Source organism: Nematostella vectensis, chromosome 8, assembly GCF_932526225.1.
Source record: "Nematostella vectensis chromosome 8, jaNemVect1.1, whole genome shotgun sequence".
In the NCBI taxonomy this organism is placed as follows: domain Eukaryota; kingdom Metazoa; phylum Cnidaria; class Anthozoa; order Actiniaria; family Edwardsiidae; genus Nematostella; species Nematostella vectensis.
Genome location: NC_064041.1, coordinates 7,382,857 through 7,398,658, shown reverse-complemented (window position 1 = coordinate 7,398,658; position 15,802 = coordinate 7,382,857). Strand labels below are relative to the sequence as shown.

The window sequence follows — 15,802 nt, the reverse complement described above, 5'->3', positions numbered from 1 at the left end:
GCTATATATTCCAGTATTCTTCCCGGTACGTATGGAATTAGCAGATTGTCTTCACTATCCTTATTCTAAAAGCACGCCACTGCCGAAATGGGCAGGGGTAGTGGCGATAGTTGCCGCTCTTGCTTGTTTCATTGATATAAACTCGATATTCCACAAACTACAGTTTAATAAAAATTCACACAATGATATTATTCTAAACTCTGCATCGCAAGAATGTCCACAATTCACTGTATCTCATATCACCAGCTATACTTCTTTCTTTGATTATAAATATTCTATTCTTTATCCTCATATAGCTTGGTGATCACTATACTTAGCTTTAAATATACTGAACTACACTCTTTTTTTATACGAACCTTTTTTATAAGAACGTCCAGACTGTGATTTCACAAAATTTTAAGAACATGCCTAGCCTCAGATAGCAGAAACATATTTCATTTTTAGTCCTGATGCGTTCTAAAATGCAGAATCAAATTCTGCTCATAGTAACAACCTTGTTATTGCTCTTGAACATTAGTGTAATTCTCTTCCTAATATCTCATTGGGTATTATATTCTTATATACACTAACATTTAAGAACATCGTTAAGAACATATTCAGCCTTAAAATGTCCATACGAACATAAGTAGTGTACTACTGAATGCTACAAAGGACGACGGCAAGGGAATTTCTGCTCCTCCTCATACCCTTTGGCTGATCATCGTAGGGGTGTAAAAAATGTGTCAGGGAGATTCGAAAAATAGGGAATGTTTGGTCAAGTCATGTCCTTGGATGGAAACGAACCATGAGACAGCTTACAAGCTCTCCTGTAACGTCACAGCCCTTATCAGCCGATCAGAAATCGGGATAATAACGCCTGGAACTAGGCTGGGAAATGCTATGGCTACAAGAACGGCAGGGACGGAAAATAACGGAATTGTTCCGAGAATTCGAAGGCAGCGTACGTGAAGATGTGTAGAGGGTCCCTGGCTTGTCTAGTTAACAACTGACGAGACTGGGTAAAAGAAAGAGCTAGTTCTCTTCTCTAACTTCAAATAACTTTGGGTGGACTTTCGAGCCTCAAAAAATCTCGACCAGCCTATTTTAGCGGGTAAATTCACGCTTCCAAGAAATAAATTGACATGTTATTGAGCATGCCTTTAAAATTGTAAATATTCTATACTATATAATTTCTTTAACATTAATCATTATAATTATGGAATAATATCATCTACTCGCGGAAGCTGCCTCATTGAATTGACTTGTGCTATCACTGTCGGCAGCTGAGCCATGTGGGATATCTTGAGGGATGTCTGTTGATGGCTTAAGGTACATGTTACCTTTGCTTCTTCCTGCCAAAATGGCATCGACCTGAGATAGGAAAAACATGTTTTCCACAAGTATATTTTTATTTTTCGGTAAAGGTAATACAGTAAAACCCTGTAAACTGAAGGGGGACGAAATAGTTGGCAGGGGTTCGAGATATCCGAGTTTAAATGACTTAAACGTATCTAGGGGAAGTCACTGTTGGTTCGAGTATACATACATATTTTCATATACACAATGTTATCCAAAATAAGAATGGATGGAGATTAGGTTGAAATTAAAGGAATATCGGACTCTCATATAAACCGTGTTTCTAGGATACGGGCCAAATGGTCGCTTAGTAGGAAGTTATGTGGTTGTTGCTTTTATTACAATGGAAATTGTCGATGATAATTCTCCTAACTTTTGCAAACTTCACCTCTTTAGCAATGTTGATCCTGAAATCCGTCATCTGTCCTTGTAAAGCAAGAGCATCTCTCTTTAGTTTGGTCTGTCTGTCTCGAAGACTAGACAGTAGGGCTAGGTTTTCCTGAAAACAAAGATGTATAACATTGTTACACGAAAAGGATTTCTACTGCCTTTAACATGAATACTACAGGCCTCCCCTAGATAAAGGCTCGATATAAAACAACTCAAACTGGCATTTTTTTAAAGTCCGTTTGTCTGACTTGCGTGACAAATGATTTTCTTTTGTTTCTGTTTTATTTTGTTTTGAATAATCAAAACTTGCATAATTTATCAAAATACAACTTTCCCTGTATTATTTGATACATTAAGAATATAATTGAGCTGTTTTAGTTATAGGATGGATAGAAATGCATCATGATTTAAGCAGATTTAATTCAGTAATGAGCTGAACATTTCATTTGCACAGGGTTTTATAGCCTACGAAACTACATGTCAAGCAAAACGCATCGGAGGTGTTATAGAGAAACTATGGTCTCTAGCTTATTGTACCTATCTTAGATGATGAGGGGTCCATGGTATTAGATAGATACTCAGGCAATAATAGATTTGACTAGATGGTGCCCCACCTTCATAAGTTCAAGGCCCTTGCAAGTGACGTCCGGTTCCGACTCTCCATCTACCCTGTCCTGATCTGATACAGGTCCCTTCTCGTCTCCAAACATCTTCCTACAAGAAGATGCAAGAAGACACAATGCCTTTAGTTACTGAACCACACACTCATTTTAAGTCCAAGTGATCCCTTTCAGTGGGGGCAGCATGACAACGGCCACCCCTGGAAAAAAATAGCATAGGGGGCAATGCCCAGCAAACCCCCCCCCCCCCCCCCAATAAAAATAACAACAACAATAACGTTTCGAGTTATAGTGAATGTATGGGAATTGATTCATTTTGCAGTACATTTCAATCAATCAGTTCCTGGAATATCTCATAGTCTCTCAGACTAACAAACACCAAGACCGACCAACAGTGGAACTTCTAAAAAGCATATCTTTCCTCTCCCCTTCCCCCCAAAATCTTCAGCTACTATCTCTGTTCTTCTACTGTAAGTACTTACTTGTTAAACTCTGCTTGGGTCATTGATAGAGCTTGTGCATCAAGCTTATCAATAAAAGAAACAACACAGCACTAAAAAGAAAAACAATGAAAAAGATAAAATGTACAGTACATTTATAAGCACAGTTTATAAGCTGTGCAGTGGGTAACCTTTCAGGGGAGGGGTGGGTGAACGCAAAATCCGGTAAATATACACCATGTGTAAGACAAATTTGTCTTTGCGTTATTACATCAAATTGGACCCTATTCAAAACTCACCAGTGATACTGTATGAATATTTAATTGGCTTGAAGTATTAGTGATATTTGCACACTTGCAGTTACTATACATGTTTTCAAACTTTCGCATTTACAATTAATTTTGCTACCCTATAAAAAGTAAATAGGAATTAGGTGGATAGAAAAATGTATACCCTTAGATAGGAAACTTATAAAAACCATATCCTTGGCACATACTCATGAGGTAAATAAATGGGAGTACCACCTAGGTGGTATTGCTATTGATCAACTTACAAGGTTAGTGAAGTAGTACCCTGCTTCTCCACTCATCAGCTTGTTGGGGTTACAAAATCTTGAGATATACCTGCAATATTGATAGCAGATAGTGAAAAAGCCTGTGTAATAAAAATAGGCTCATCTGTTCATAGCAAGGGGTGGGCACTTGGAGTGCATGACATGCAAAACAAGGGCAGAACCAGGAGTAATAATAAGGGGGAAGGAAGGATTTTAAAGGTGGCAGATTCATTACACTTTCATGATTTTCCTGATAAGCAAAATCTACATGCTAACTGTAAATTAAATTCATTTTTAAGAACCCTCAGATTTGAAACCTTTCTTGTGTAGATAATCTAGGCAAAGGATCTTGATGGTTTTGACAATTTTTAATCCCCATGTTTAGCCAGAATTGAAAACCAAAAAAAAAACACCTATAGTGTATGCTCATGTATACTTACTGTATATTTGAGTGTAACATAGTAGGATTCGCCTTTAGAACAATATAAATCAGACATGGAAGGAAGTCATCAGCACTGACGGCCCCACCACTAGGGGTTGACAGGTGGATTATCTCTGCAGGCAAGTGAAGAAAATTCCACAATGGAGTGACATAGGCATGCATCTGGCACTGGGTGTGGCCTACCCCCCCTAAAAACAGCCCAAAGAGTCTCTTTCTTATGAAAGAATTTTGAGAAATCTTGAGCTTTATCTAATAATTGATAAGGCTTTTTATTGCCATCATAGCCATCATAGCCATAGCCACCAATTTCATGTAACCCTGTGGTCTTGGAGACTCAAATTAAAAAATGTTAAAAACATACACAAGGGCAAATTCCATTATTTACATTAGAAAATTTGTTAAGCAGTCATCCTTAGGACTGAGACAAAATGGCCAAGGTAACTAAATACAGCCTTTTGGTGGAAGGCGAGTATCTTGTGACTTTGTGTAGTGGTCACTCACTGGTAAAAGTGTTTCAGTTACAGTATAATGCATTCCAGGAAACATTTCACAACACTTTAGAAAGGATACTAAATATCTTCTTGCAGCAGCGCAGAATTAAGCCAAGCTTGTCCTGGGGTGCTTTTCGGGTGTTAATCTCTATTATGTCGTGTTGTGTATGCTCTATCAACTCCTGCACCTGTTCAATTGACTCATCAATGGCGGCATCAAGATGTTGTGGAGTGATCCAGTGGAAACTTCTTATTTTCCTCTGCAATTCAAGGTCTTTGGTTTCGTCATCTGTTGATGCTGGGCAGAAAACACTGCAAATACAATATAAAAATTAACATTGGTTAGCACTCTTCCTACTGTATGTATATCAAAAAGCCAGGGAAGGGGAGAGATGAGGTATTTTGAACATCACTGTTCCCACCCTGGGTAATTAGATTGCACATTTTGCACCACAGGGCAAACATTTGAGTTCATATTGAGCTAATTCCCAGATAAGGAATTGATTTGTCATGTGAGGCACTTTACACTTCCAAGAGTTGAAAGTTTGATTTAAAAATTGCCTGAAACAAAGGCAGCCTGAAAGGCAACCAAGAAATTTACCATCTTAGGGCAATTATAAAAGTAGAACTAAAAAAACCTTCATCAGTGTGTTTAAGTAGGCTTGGCCTCATCGGCCCCACTACAACTGGATCAATGATCACACACGCTTGTCCGTGACATAACTTCTGATAAAACTATGCAACTGAATCAATGATCAAACACGCTTGTCCGTGACATAACTTCTGATAATATTATGCAACTTCCACGAAAAAGTAAATGAATACAGGAGGGAGTTCAAAACAAGCATTTCAAAGCATAGCTCGCTAAAATGTGCAATGTAAGAAATTAAGTGCCAACAGATGTTAGCGATCACTTGCTGGCGAGACAAGATGTAAAACAGAATATCTAATTTGCCTCCACAATCTTTGATAGTCAGCTTTAATGTAAAATAAGGATTTTGACATTTTTCCCATCCTACCAAAGCCGGGAAGTTGAATCTTGTTAATTCTCCCACACATTCTGCTGTTGCTTCATTGGTCAAGGGTTGTAAACATCCTGATAAAAGCTCCTATTTTCAATTCAGTGCCATTGACAGGGAATACAAATAAAATGGTCTATCGGAAACATTTTAACACGGCTAATCCAATGGATTTTGGATTCAAGACTTCAAGCTTTTTAGTTGAGCCTTCCTAATGGTTAGCGGCCTTCTGCATGAGTGCTATCCAGGTCTTTGAAAAGCTCTCAGTAAGCTGATTGGCTGAAATTTGAGTCGCAGGACAAACAGCCAGACCAGTATCCAGCTTTTGATGGGGGCACGCACTGCGGGCTCACAGAAACGGGCTGGAAATCTAATGCTGATCATGCTGTGCTAGGCTTGCCTGTGTTTGGTCATCATTCAAGTTTTTACAGGTTTGAAGGCTGGTGAGTAAGCTGCATGAGTGATTACTCTTTGCAAAATTTTATTTGATTTTATGGGTTGTCATTTTACTTACACTCTGTAGAGTTTGGTCATTATGTACTTCTCAATGTTGTCTAGCGTCCTGTCCAATATCTCCTGAGGTTGCCCTTTGAATAGGACATGCGACTGCAGGCGCTCGGCAATGGCCTACAAAAACAAGACAGCCAGTTTCAATATACTTTCTCATTTTTTATGGTATTGTTGTTAATCAAACAACTATTTCTAGATGAAACCCATTTTAATTGGGATAAGAGAACTAAATTAAAAACCAAGAGTTAAGGGTACGCATTCATTAGACCATTAGAGAATACAAGTAACTCACCACATAAAAATCCTGGACCATTTCACTCATCTCCTCCACAGTAAAAGAGGGATTGCTGTGAATCTTTTGGACAAACCTGAAAAAGGACATGTAAAGTTAAGCATATGCTGAATGAAGATGAAAAAAGATGGTTGGCCACTTAAACACTATGTATCCAGCTTGCTTTGTGACACTGTGACAAATCTTTTTATATAAAAAAAACATGAGATGTGCATTTCAGAAGCAAGCTAAATCCACTTGAATGACTGTAAAACTCAACAAATCTTACGGTACTAGAAAAATAGGTCCATTCCATTGCTAAAGCTTGAAAATAATCTACAGTATAAGTAACAATATTTTTCAAAATGATAAGATTTTTTACATTCACATGACACTAAAACAGCAGTTTGACACAAGACAGCTCAAGAGTCAGGTTCAATACAGAATTTTTTTTTTGTTAAATGCAAATATATTATGGGACAATATAGGTTGGACAAATTTATACATTTAAAAATTATCATCAGAAATGGTAAACACTCTTCATGAAAAAAAAACACATTATTATTCATGTGCGAATGTATTGAATAAAAAAGCTTACACTGACATATGAAACATCACAAACTGAGGTTGCTTATATCACATACAGAACATGCTCCTTAAACCTTGATGCTAAAGGACAGGAATGGTGCTGTAGGTAAAATGGTCACCTGCTGGTGTTGTGTTTAAATGCAAATGGTAGATTAATCATAGTTGCACAAAGGATACCCTGGACACTGGAGAAATGTTTTCAGTAATAGGATACTGTAGAACACCAAATATACCATTTTTATGGTTGAAAGAGATACCTAAACATGCTTGCATTGCCGCATTGCCAGCTTTGAGAGTATATATATATATATATATCTTGGTTTGTAGGAAAAAAACACGCGAACTATCGTTTCATCTCTACAAGCCTGTTTCGTGGTTGCCCACTCATCAGGAGATTTCAAGATATATCCCGCTCTACACCTATGTTTTGAGCACTGTTATATGAACGCCTGCACTCACGCACCATATGTATATATAAGTATATATATGTATATATAATGCGTGAGTGCAGGCGTTCATATAACAGTGCTCAATACATAGGTGTAGAGCGGGATATATCTTGGTTTGTAGGAAAAAAACATGCGAACTACCGTTTCATCTCTACAAGCCTGTTTCGTGGTTGCCCTCTCATCAGGAGATTTATATATATATGAAGTAATAAATCTCCTGATGAGTGGGCAACCACGAAACAGGCTTGTAGAGATGAAACGGCAGTATGCATGTTTTTTCCTACGAACCAAGATATATCCCGCTCTACACCTATGTATTGAGCACTGTTATATGAACGCCTGCACTCACGCATTACATACATATACATATACATATACATATACATATACATATACATATACATATACATATATATACATTTATATATACATATATATATATATATATTTTTTTTTTTTAAATTGAAAATCACAAATTAATTTAGTGTGGTAAAAACAGTAACTACAGAACATAACTTTAAAAGCCTGGAAGAGTTGTGTCTTCTATCCCTTTTAACAATCTTGGGTTCACTATTGACCCGATTTACATAAACTTGAATGGCAATGTTCTGTATTGCAAGTACAGCTGATATTATAGCACAGTACAGCCGATACAGTACAACACAGCCAATACAGTACAGTACACAATCCCCACCCCCACTCCAAGATAAACTACAAAGTGGGGTTCTCACAGTTTGCATTTATCATTGACATCCTGGGCAGCTGGTCTCTTCAGAGTCTTGAGAAACTCACGGAAATCCGATGAGGAACTCTTGGAGGACTCACCTGGAAAACCAAACCCTGTTAGCAGAGACAAACTAAATGATAAATTAAATAAAGTAAAAATATCCCTTATTTGCACAAACTTTAGAGGGAACTAAATTTTGCAAAACAAAGGTCAACACATTAGTTACAGAGTATTTTTTGGCCAAAAAATTATTTTATAGAATCTTATTGTACACTTCAAACAGATTAAAATGCAAGCATAGTGCTAAAAAAAAAAAAGAAATCTAACAATCAAAGAAATGATTTTTGAAAAATTAACAAATTAGCCTATGTACTATGTGTATCAAAACTTGTAACTTGTAGGTTTTCAGGAGCTTTTTAGCAAGGCTAAAAAGGCAAAACCTTGCATCTTCATACCCTGTACTCCTCATGGTTCCTACAAGATACTACCTAATACTCACCTACACTATCAAGGTACAGCTGCAAGTAGTCCTGTTGATTGGAACTCAATTGACCCCCATCCCAGTAAGCAAGAACAATATCCTGCATTCTCTCTCAAAACACAAAACCATAGAGGGCTTCAAGGTAAAACTATTTTGATATTGCTGATTTAAAAAATTAATCAGTTACATCTCGCTGCAACCAAGATATTTAGCTTAGAACATTATTCCTTTAGAAGTCAAACATTGTTAATGAGGCCAACCAAGAAAGTTATTTTGGGATACTTAGATGGAAAATAAAGCTACAGTATCTGTAAAATAAAGCACTGTATCTTATACTAAGTTTATACTCAGTTTAACATGTTTGCAGACAACCAGGGGTCACTTTTACGGGTTTTGGGTAGCCAGCATGCTGGTCACATGAGCTGATCAGTGACATACCTGATGATGGAGATGAGACAGGTCTAGACAAGCCATCAGCAGGAGACAACAGCTTTCCAGCAGGGATCTTCTTGAATAACTTCTTGACACTTTCTCTGTTGGAGTTAAATTTGACACTTTCTTTGTTGGGAAAAAGGGGGGATGAGGGCACATACGGTAAATTAAAATTATCACATTTGACACTTTTTCTTTTGAGAAAAAAAAAATAAAAAAAAAACACAAATAATTGGGGTCAAGGGCATACTGTATATCACATAACACACCACACTAGGTAAAAATGGTTTTCTGAGGTTCTTTTATTCATAACACATGTCTTTTAAAAATTATTACAAATTGCCCCTATCTTTGAACCTAGTAATTTTTTTTTGCATTTGTTAACAATTAAACATGATGTTTTGATTTTTTATTTTGGTTACATCAATCTTTACTCATTTTCCTTTTCAATGATGTACTGTAATGCTTGTACTGTAATTTTTTCAGCCAATCAGAGGTGGCAAATAGAACTTAGAAATCAAAATCAAGTTAAGAAATCAAAACATCATAGCTGAAACATTTGTTTGAAGGATCAATGCAAATAGTAGTAAAATAGTTTTATTTGCACCATTATAGAATGCATCTTTAATAAATTATACAATAAATCTCAAAGGGCTGTGGCAAGGTTTGGGGAAAGGAAGGGGCGAGAACTATTGTTTTGACCGCTTACTTTTTAGACTCAGTTTTGAATTTCTTCTTTTCCTCAAATTTGTTGAATTTCAGTTTCACTTCCTCGGCCTGTTCAACTTGACCTATGGCAAAAAAAAGATATACATGTATTTGGGAGCCCAAATACTCTCTACATATTACTGTACAGACCAGTTTTATAATTATGTCTTCCCCCTACTTGTAGTAATCCTACTTAATTTGAACAGAATTCCATAAAGCCACATTGTCACCAGTTTACTTTCAGTCAATTACGTAACAATCTCTGATTTTCAAAATTGCAATTAAAGCAGTGTGTCTATTGGAAGTTTCTTTGAGGATGTGACTGATAATTTAGAGCGGATGGCCAGTTAATTAGAGCGGATTTTAATAGATTCTTTTGTCTCTTGTCAGTTGAGGATTCCATAGGCCCTCCAGAAGTAAACTGGTTATAATGCAGCTTTAACTCCAGACCCCTTGACCCTCCCCTCCCCTGGCCATAATGCTTTACCTTCATTCTCAGGGGAAAGAAGCTGTGCACCACGTTGCTGTGCACCTTTTGTCTTGTGCTGCTTCATGTACACTTCACGGAAACATACAGAACAATAACCTTGCCATGCTGGGTTACCATAGAAACCACACCTAAGTACCAGACAATATGATTAGAAGAAATATATACACCAGGTAAATCTAAGCAGTTAAACAGATACTAAATCTTAACTTCAATACAAGCAATCTTGCATTATAACAGTCAGGGTTCAAAATAATATTTTTTTTATTTACTTGATTTGGCCGGCTTTGTGAATTTTGGTGGGGAAAAGTAGCCTACATTCTTAAAATATGAGGGGAATACAGAAAAAAAGGGCAGTCATTAGAAATGAACCATGAAATGTAAACATATCAGATTGAATTCAGCGCAGAATTTTCTTCAATTCTTGTTGAGAATGTTGACTTTGACTCCTAAGAGGGCGATTCTAATGTCAGAATCATTCACCATTACTTGTTTAGTTTCTGTTATTCAAATAGAATAGCATAGCAAGCGTTCCCTCATCTGTCCCTCTCCTTAGCGTGCGTGCCTCGTCTTGCCTTGTGCGTGCTACTCATCTCGTCTTTATTTCCCCCCAACCCTTTGGGCTTGCTACACAGCCTAGCAAAAGTATAACCCTCGTTTTGATTGGTGGAATACAGTATCTGGCAAAGGTAATCAGATGGGAAGGGAAGATGAAGTGAAACGAATGATCCCATGCTGTCTGATAATTCAGGCTAGAATCGTTAACGCTTGGAAAGGATTCCCCCTTCCTCCCTGGGGTTACCCTACAATACCTCCCTTAAGGTTGGTTCTCACTTGGACGTAAGCGCAACAGGAACGCACGTAGTTTTCCAATTCTTACTAGAACATAAGCGCATGCAGAAGCGCAAGAGAACGCAACTGCCTGATTTTCTTGCGCTTGCGCTTGTGTTTGACCGATACACACTTGTGTTGCGCTTACGTTTGCGCTTACGCTTAAGTCCTAGTGAGAACCAACCTTTACACATCAACAGAACAATCAAGCGTCCGTTTCGGAATTCAAATTCAAATCAATTCAATAAAATAGCCTTGTCCACTTAGCATTAGGAAAATCGAGTGTAATTTTGATAATATAAGCTTAGAATGTGGTTAGATTATCTTTCGTTCATTTTCGTTGAGATGAGAGACATCGACGTTGTCTAGAGAAACGACTACATTTTACCCTGTTTTGCAACGAAGTTCGGGGTTATTTAAGCGCTCGTAGATCTTGGACTTCCCTCTGGATCGTTCAGCCATTCTTCCTTTCGCCAATGCAGGCTATTATCTTGCAAAACCAAGCTAAAATAGAGACTTCTCCATCATTAGAGCAAATTTCCCTTCTCAAGTCTTGTGATAACGGGGCGATGACGTAATTGCCAGCGCAGGTTGGAAGACTGGCACGAGAAGCACAGGAACCCCCAAAAATAAATGTCTGTAAATTTGACACCGTTAAATTAAAAAAAAAATTATATTAATCCATCCTGGCTATATATGGACATTTTATTAGCACAGTTCATAAGATTTATCATAGTTCTCCTGGCCATTTTTGTGAATACGGTCCTAATGTAAAATATTGAATTATTCAGACGCTGATCTCTGGGCGCTAATTGTGAATACGATATTAATTTAAACCAACCAGAAATAAAGTAGGGTTCAAGAAGCAGCATTAAATATTTATTATGCCAATTTTAGCATACCATTAAACGTATAAAGATTATGAGTATGAGAAATAGTTTGGGGAGATTCGGCGAAGAATATTAAATTAATTATCGCGAGCTTGGGGTACCTGTGGTACTTTGCAGGTCAGCGGGATGGCATAACTTATAACTTATTAGATGCAACTTTACTTCCTGGTTTTAGATTAACTATATCACCTCCGGTCACTTGCTAGTGCAGGTGATTCTATAAAATTCAAACAATTCTAGACATCAAACAAAAAAATAGGCACAAATATTCATTACATATAATATCGTTTTAATTTTATTCACCATTCTGTAGCATATGAAACGCCCTGAAAATTAAACAATACCTCACCCGATTATAGCATCGGCTGAGGCCGAAAATGAAGCAAAAACGCGTGTTTATGATCAGATTTATTCATTTAAATTCCAACGATTCTAGACATCAAACCTATAGGTACAAATATACATACAACATAATATCGGTATTATAATATTTACCATTCTGTGGCACATGAAATGCCATAAAAATTATAAACAATAGAATTGATTTACCTCACCCGATGATAGCATAGCATCGGCCGAGGTCGGAAAGCAAATACTTGTGTGTTTATGATTTAATAAAATTCCAACGATACTAGACATCAAACAAATAGGTACACAATATACACACCACATTATATCAGTATCATGTTTATTTACCATTCTGTGGCTTGTGAAACGGCCTAAAAATTAAACAATACCTCACCCGATGGTAGCATAGCATCGGCTGAGGTAGGAAGAAAAATCCGCGAAGGTTGTAAATAGCCCAGAACTCAAGTAACATCAAACAAACTGAAATAACTATGTCAAATAAATCAAATCGTTCATCTTTCGGACCATCGTGATGGTGAATTGCATGGTATTTTGGTCGTAGAAACTTCCTTGGCCTCTGATAGAAATAAACTCGGCAGCCATATTGATTTCCCGATGACGACATGACTCAAATGTTCAGGTTTCGGAAAATGTTCGGACTACCTCACCATCTAATGTCGACCAGTTCGAAGTCCCTTTCGCAATATACGACCGTGTGGCATTCTGGGCCGGTTATTACGTCATCTCCACGCCCTCTCGGTCCGTTTCACCGTGCACGCCGCCATTGCACAAGTTCGCCGGTCGATTCATAATATTCGTCTAATTTCTACGTCTTCCTTTATAAATTTTAGCTAGGGATGGTGGTCATCAAGGAGTATAGGATACCCTTACCAATTTCTGTAGAGGAATACCAAATCGCTCAACTCTATGCTGTGGCAGAGGCCAGCAAAAATGAGACCGGCGGAGGAGAAGGCATTGAAGTTTTAGTGAACGAACCATATACAGCTGGCGAAGGTGGACATGGAAAGAATATGCCTCCCGGAATGGATGGACAGTACACTCATAAGCTCATACATTTACATTCCAAGGTCCCTTCATTTGTACGCATGTTAGCACCGTCGGGATCGCTGGAAGTTCACGAAAAAGCGTGGAACGCTTATCCTTTTTGCAGAACCGAATATTCAAATACGTACATGAAAGAACATTTCTCTGTAATTATAGACACTTGGCACAAGCCAGGTCACAAGGATGAATTCCACAACGTGCACAATCTTGGCAATCCAGAGTTACAAAAGCGAGAAATTGTCAACATCGATATCGTAAATGACAAAGTTGATCCACATGAATACAAGGCGGACGAAGACCCTTCCAAAGTAGGCTCCGAAAAAGCTAAGCGAGGCCCATTGAAGAAGGATTGGCAACAGAAAAACGAGGAAGACCCATCCAAAAGTAAAGAAGGCTATCCTATGATGACATGCTACAAGTTGTACCGTGTTGAGTTCAAGTGGTGGGGACTGCAGACGAAGGTCGAGTCGATAATCATGAAGGCCGTCCATAGATTGCTTCGAAACTTCCACCGTCAAATGTTTTGTTGGATGGATAGATGGTTTGGAATGACTATGGACGATATAAGAAGAATTGAAGACAAGACGAAGAAGGAACTAGACGAAATGAGGCATAAGGGAGAGGTGAAAGGAATGCAAATGTAATAATGAAAGAAAAATGGAATATTTAGTGATTTCTTTACAATCTCAGTACTGTGCCTTACAATTTTGTCTGCTGGGTCGTTGCTGTGACAACTTATGAAACTCTTTGTTTGGCAAATGGACCTTGGTGTACTTGAATTGTTGCTGTCACAGTTTTGTGGTAAGGATGACATTAGCTTTAGTTAGCAATTTAGCATACCTTCATTACACCTTTTTTTCTATGATGTTGTCACTAGGGACAATATTTACTACAACATCGATTAAGGTAATTCCCTTGAATTGCACTGTGCACCCCTTCTGCGCATAGTGGCACACACTGTTTGTTTGAATTTTCTGGTATAAGTGTGCGCGCGCCATAGTTGTATAAGAAAACAAAGCAAAAGGCGCACGTTCTTTACTTAAAATCGCTTTGACAGAAAAACAAAGCCGGTTAGTTAAATATATACAGAAAAACCTTAGCTACTACCGGTAATTGTTTATGAGACCAGATTTTGGCAACTCGACAAACAGAATTTAATTTTCTAAAGACTATGGGCACTCCTTTTGAAAACTAAGAGTTGGTATTTTTCCTCGCGCGATCAGTAAAAACATGTCAACTCTAAGCCCCTCTGTTATGAAAAAAATGTCAGTACCCCCATTTTTTATTACATTTTTTGAAAGCCCTTAACTTCAATATTGTTTATGCAAAGTTTAAAAAAAAATCTGGATAGTAGAACTATTTCAAGAGTATTACCTTAAATATGGAGTTTATTTGTTAAGATTAATAGGAATGAAAATTACATGGTTTGAAAGTTTGAGTTGTTTAGCCATATTTTGGTCAAGAAAGTGCCATGCAGACCAAATCGCCCTATATTTGTATGTATACAGGTTTGGAAAATTATGACTGAGCTTTTGAAACTAGACAAAGTTTATTTCCAACCCCAAATAAATTCAGATACATTCTCTGCCTGCATTTATTTTCTGATTTTATTTTCAAATTTTTTTAAGCATAATTGGCATTTGCAGTGCAGTTTGATCATTTAAACTACAACAAAGACTGTTCAAGCAATACAGTAGTTTCTTGCACTGTTAATTCATGTATTTCTAAGAAAATTCTGCCATTGGAATTCATGTAAATGATATTAATGGCTAATTTCATTAATCACTTGGATTTGAGTAATCATGTACTGTAATTTCATTAATCACTTGAATTTGAGCAAATCATGTACTGTTTAGTCATCAAGGATTTCAAGGAAAGGTGGCATAAAATATAAGTATTAACCACAGGCCTGAAGCAAGAAACAACGAATTAGGCAACATATTAGATAATTAATTACAAGCTGAGTAAGGCCTAAACTATATTGGTCACTTGTACATATTGGAATTTACACTGCATATTGAACAATCAATAGTTGACAAGAGTTTGAAAGGCAATTAATGGGGCTTCTTGTCTAAGTTACTAGTATTTTTCAGATGAGTTTTGTAAATTAATTTGATGAATGCTTTATTGAATTTGATCAGTGTTGGTTGTGGATTGTGGTGGAATATTTGGCACATTGCTTAATTAAACATTTTATATGCATACTCATTTTATAAGCGTTAAGATGGCATTAAGTAAAAGCTTAAAGTATCGGATTTTGTGGTTCAGGTCCCATTTGTGTCTAGTACTTTTTTCACGTTGGGAAGAATTTAAAGGTGGCGTGTAACTACCACCAGTATTAAATTAAGCCATTGAACAAATTTTTTTAATCATGCCACCATTTTATGTTCCCTTACAATACTGACCTACTCAAAGAATCCATTTCCATCTGTTAATTCCAAAAAGTGACTGCGATACTTTCATTTTATTCAAGTATCAAGCTTCAATTGTGGATGGCTGATCGGCATTCTTTAATTACCCCATGGAACAATCTACTTGACTCTATATCTAATCTGCTGTAATACTGGGAGGGTAGACAGAATTTGGTCAATTTGAATTATAGAGCCATAGCTAATTGTGGAGGGGGAGGGGTCAATGCAAGAATCTGACACTCAGTAGTAGAGAAAGAATTCAGCAAATGACATAAAGAAAAGGACACCAACTTCCCCCTAGTAAATACAAAGAA

At 37.2% G+C, this 15,802-nt stretch overlaps 2 protein-coding genes across 3 annotated transcripts; one reads left to right on the top strand and one right to left on the bottom strand.

Moving 5' to 3' along the window:
• Window positions 1-148: 148 nt before the first annotated feature.
• On the bottom strand, window positions 149-11,403 carry LOC5515244 (rab5 GDP/GTP exchange factor). Of its 2 annotated transcripts, none has more exons than XM_048731128.1 (14): window positions 11,163-11,403; window positions 9,944-10,074; window positions 9,458-9,539; window positions 8,755-8,849; window positions 7,840-7,948; window positions 6,093-6,168; window positions 5,805-5,917; window positions 4,351-4,583; window positions 3,779-3,893; window positions 3,339-3,408; window positions 2,828-2,898; window positions 2,340-2,439; window positions 1,724-1,834; window positions 149-1,350 (listed from the first exon to the last, which is right to left on the bottom strand). In XM_048731128.1, the coding sequence occupies exons 1-14, from the start codon at window positions 11,234-11,236 to the stop codon at window positions 1,207-1,209; spliced, it is 1,524 nt and encodes a 507-aa protein (XP_048587085.1). In that variant the 5' UTR covers window positions 11,237-11,403; the 3' UTR covers window positions 149-1,206. The 2 variants fall into 2 exon arrangements, with proteins under 2 accessions (XP_048587085.1, XP_001635384.2); XM_001635334.3 differs by having other exon boundaries at window positions 7,840-7,933; window positions 11,163-11,401.
• A 1,355-nt stretch (window positions 11,404-12,758) lies between these two features.
• LOC5515209 (phosphatidylinositol transfer protein alpha isoform) lies at window positions 12,759-15,332 on the top strand. The gene has a single exon (XM_001635292.3). It carries the CDS (start codon window positions 12,870-12,872, stop codon window positions 13,719-13,721), a length of 852 nt encoding a protein of 283 aa, XP_001635342.1. The 5' UTR covers window positions 12,759-12,869; the 3' UTR covers window positions 13,722-15,332.
• The last annotated feature ends 470 nt before the right edge of the window (window positions 15,333-15,802 follow it).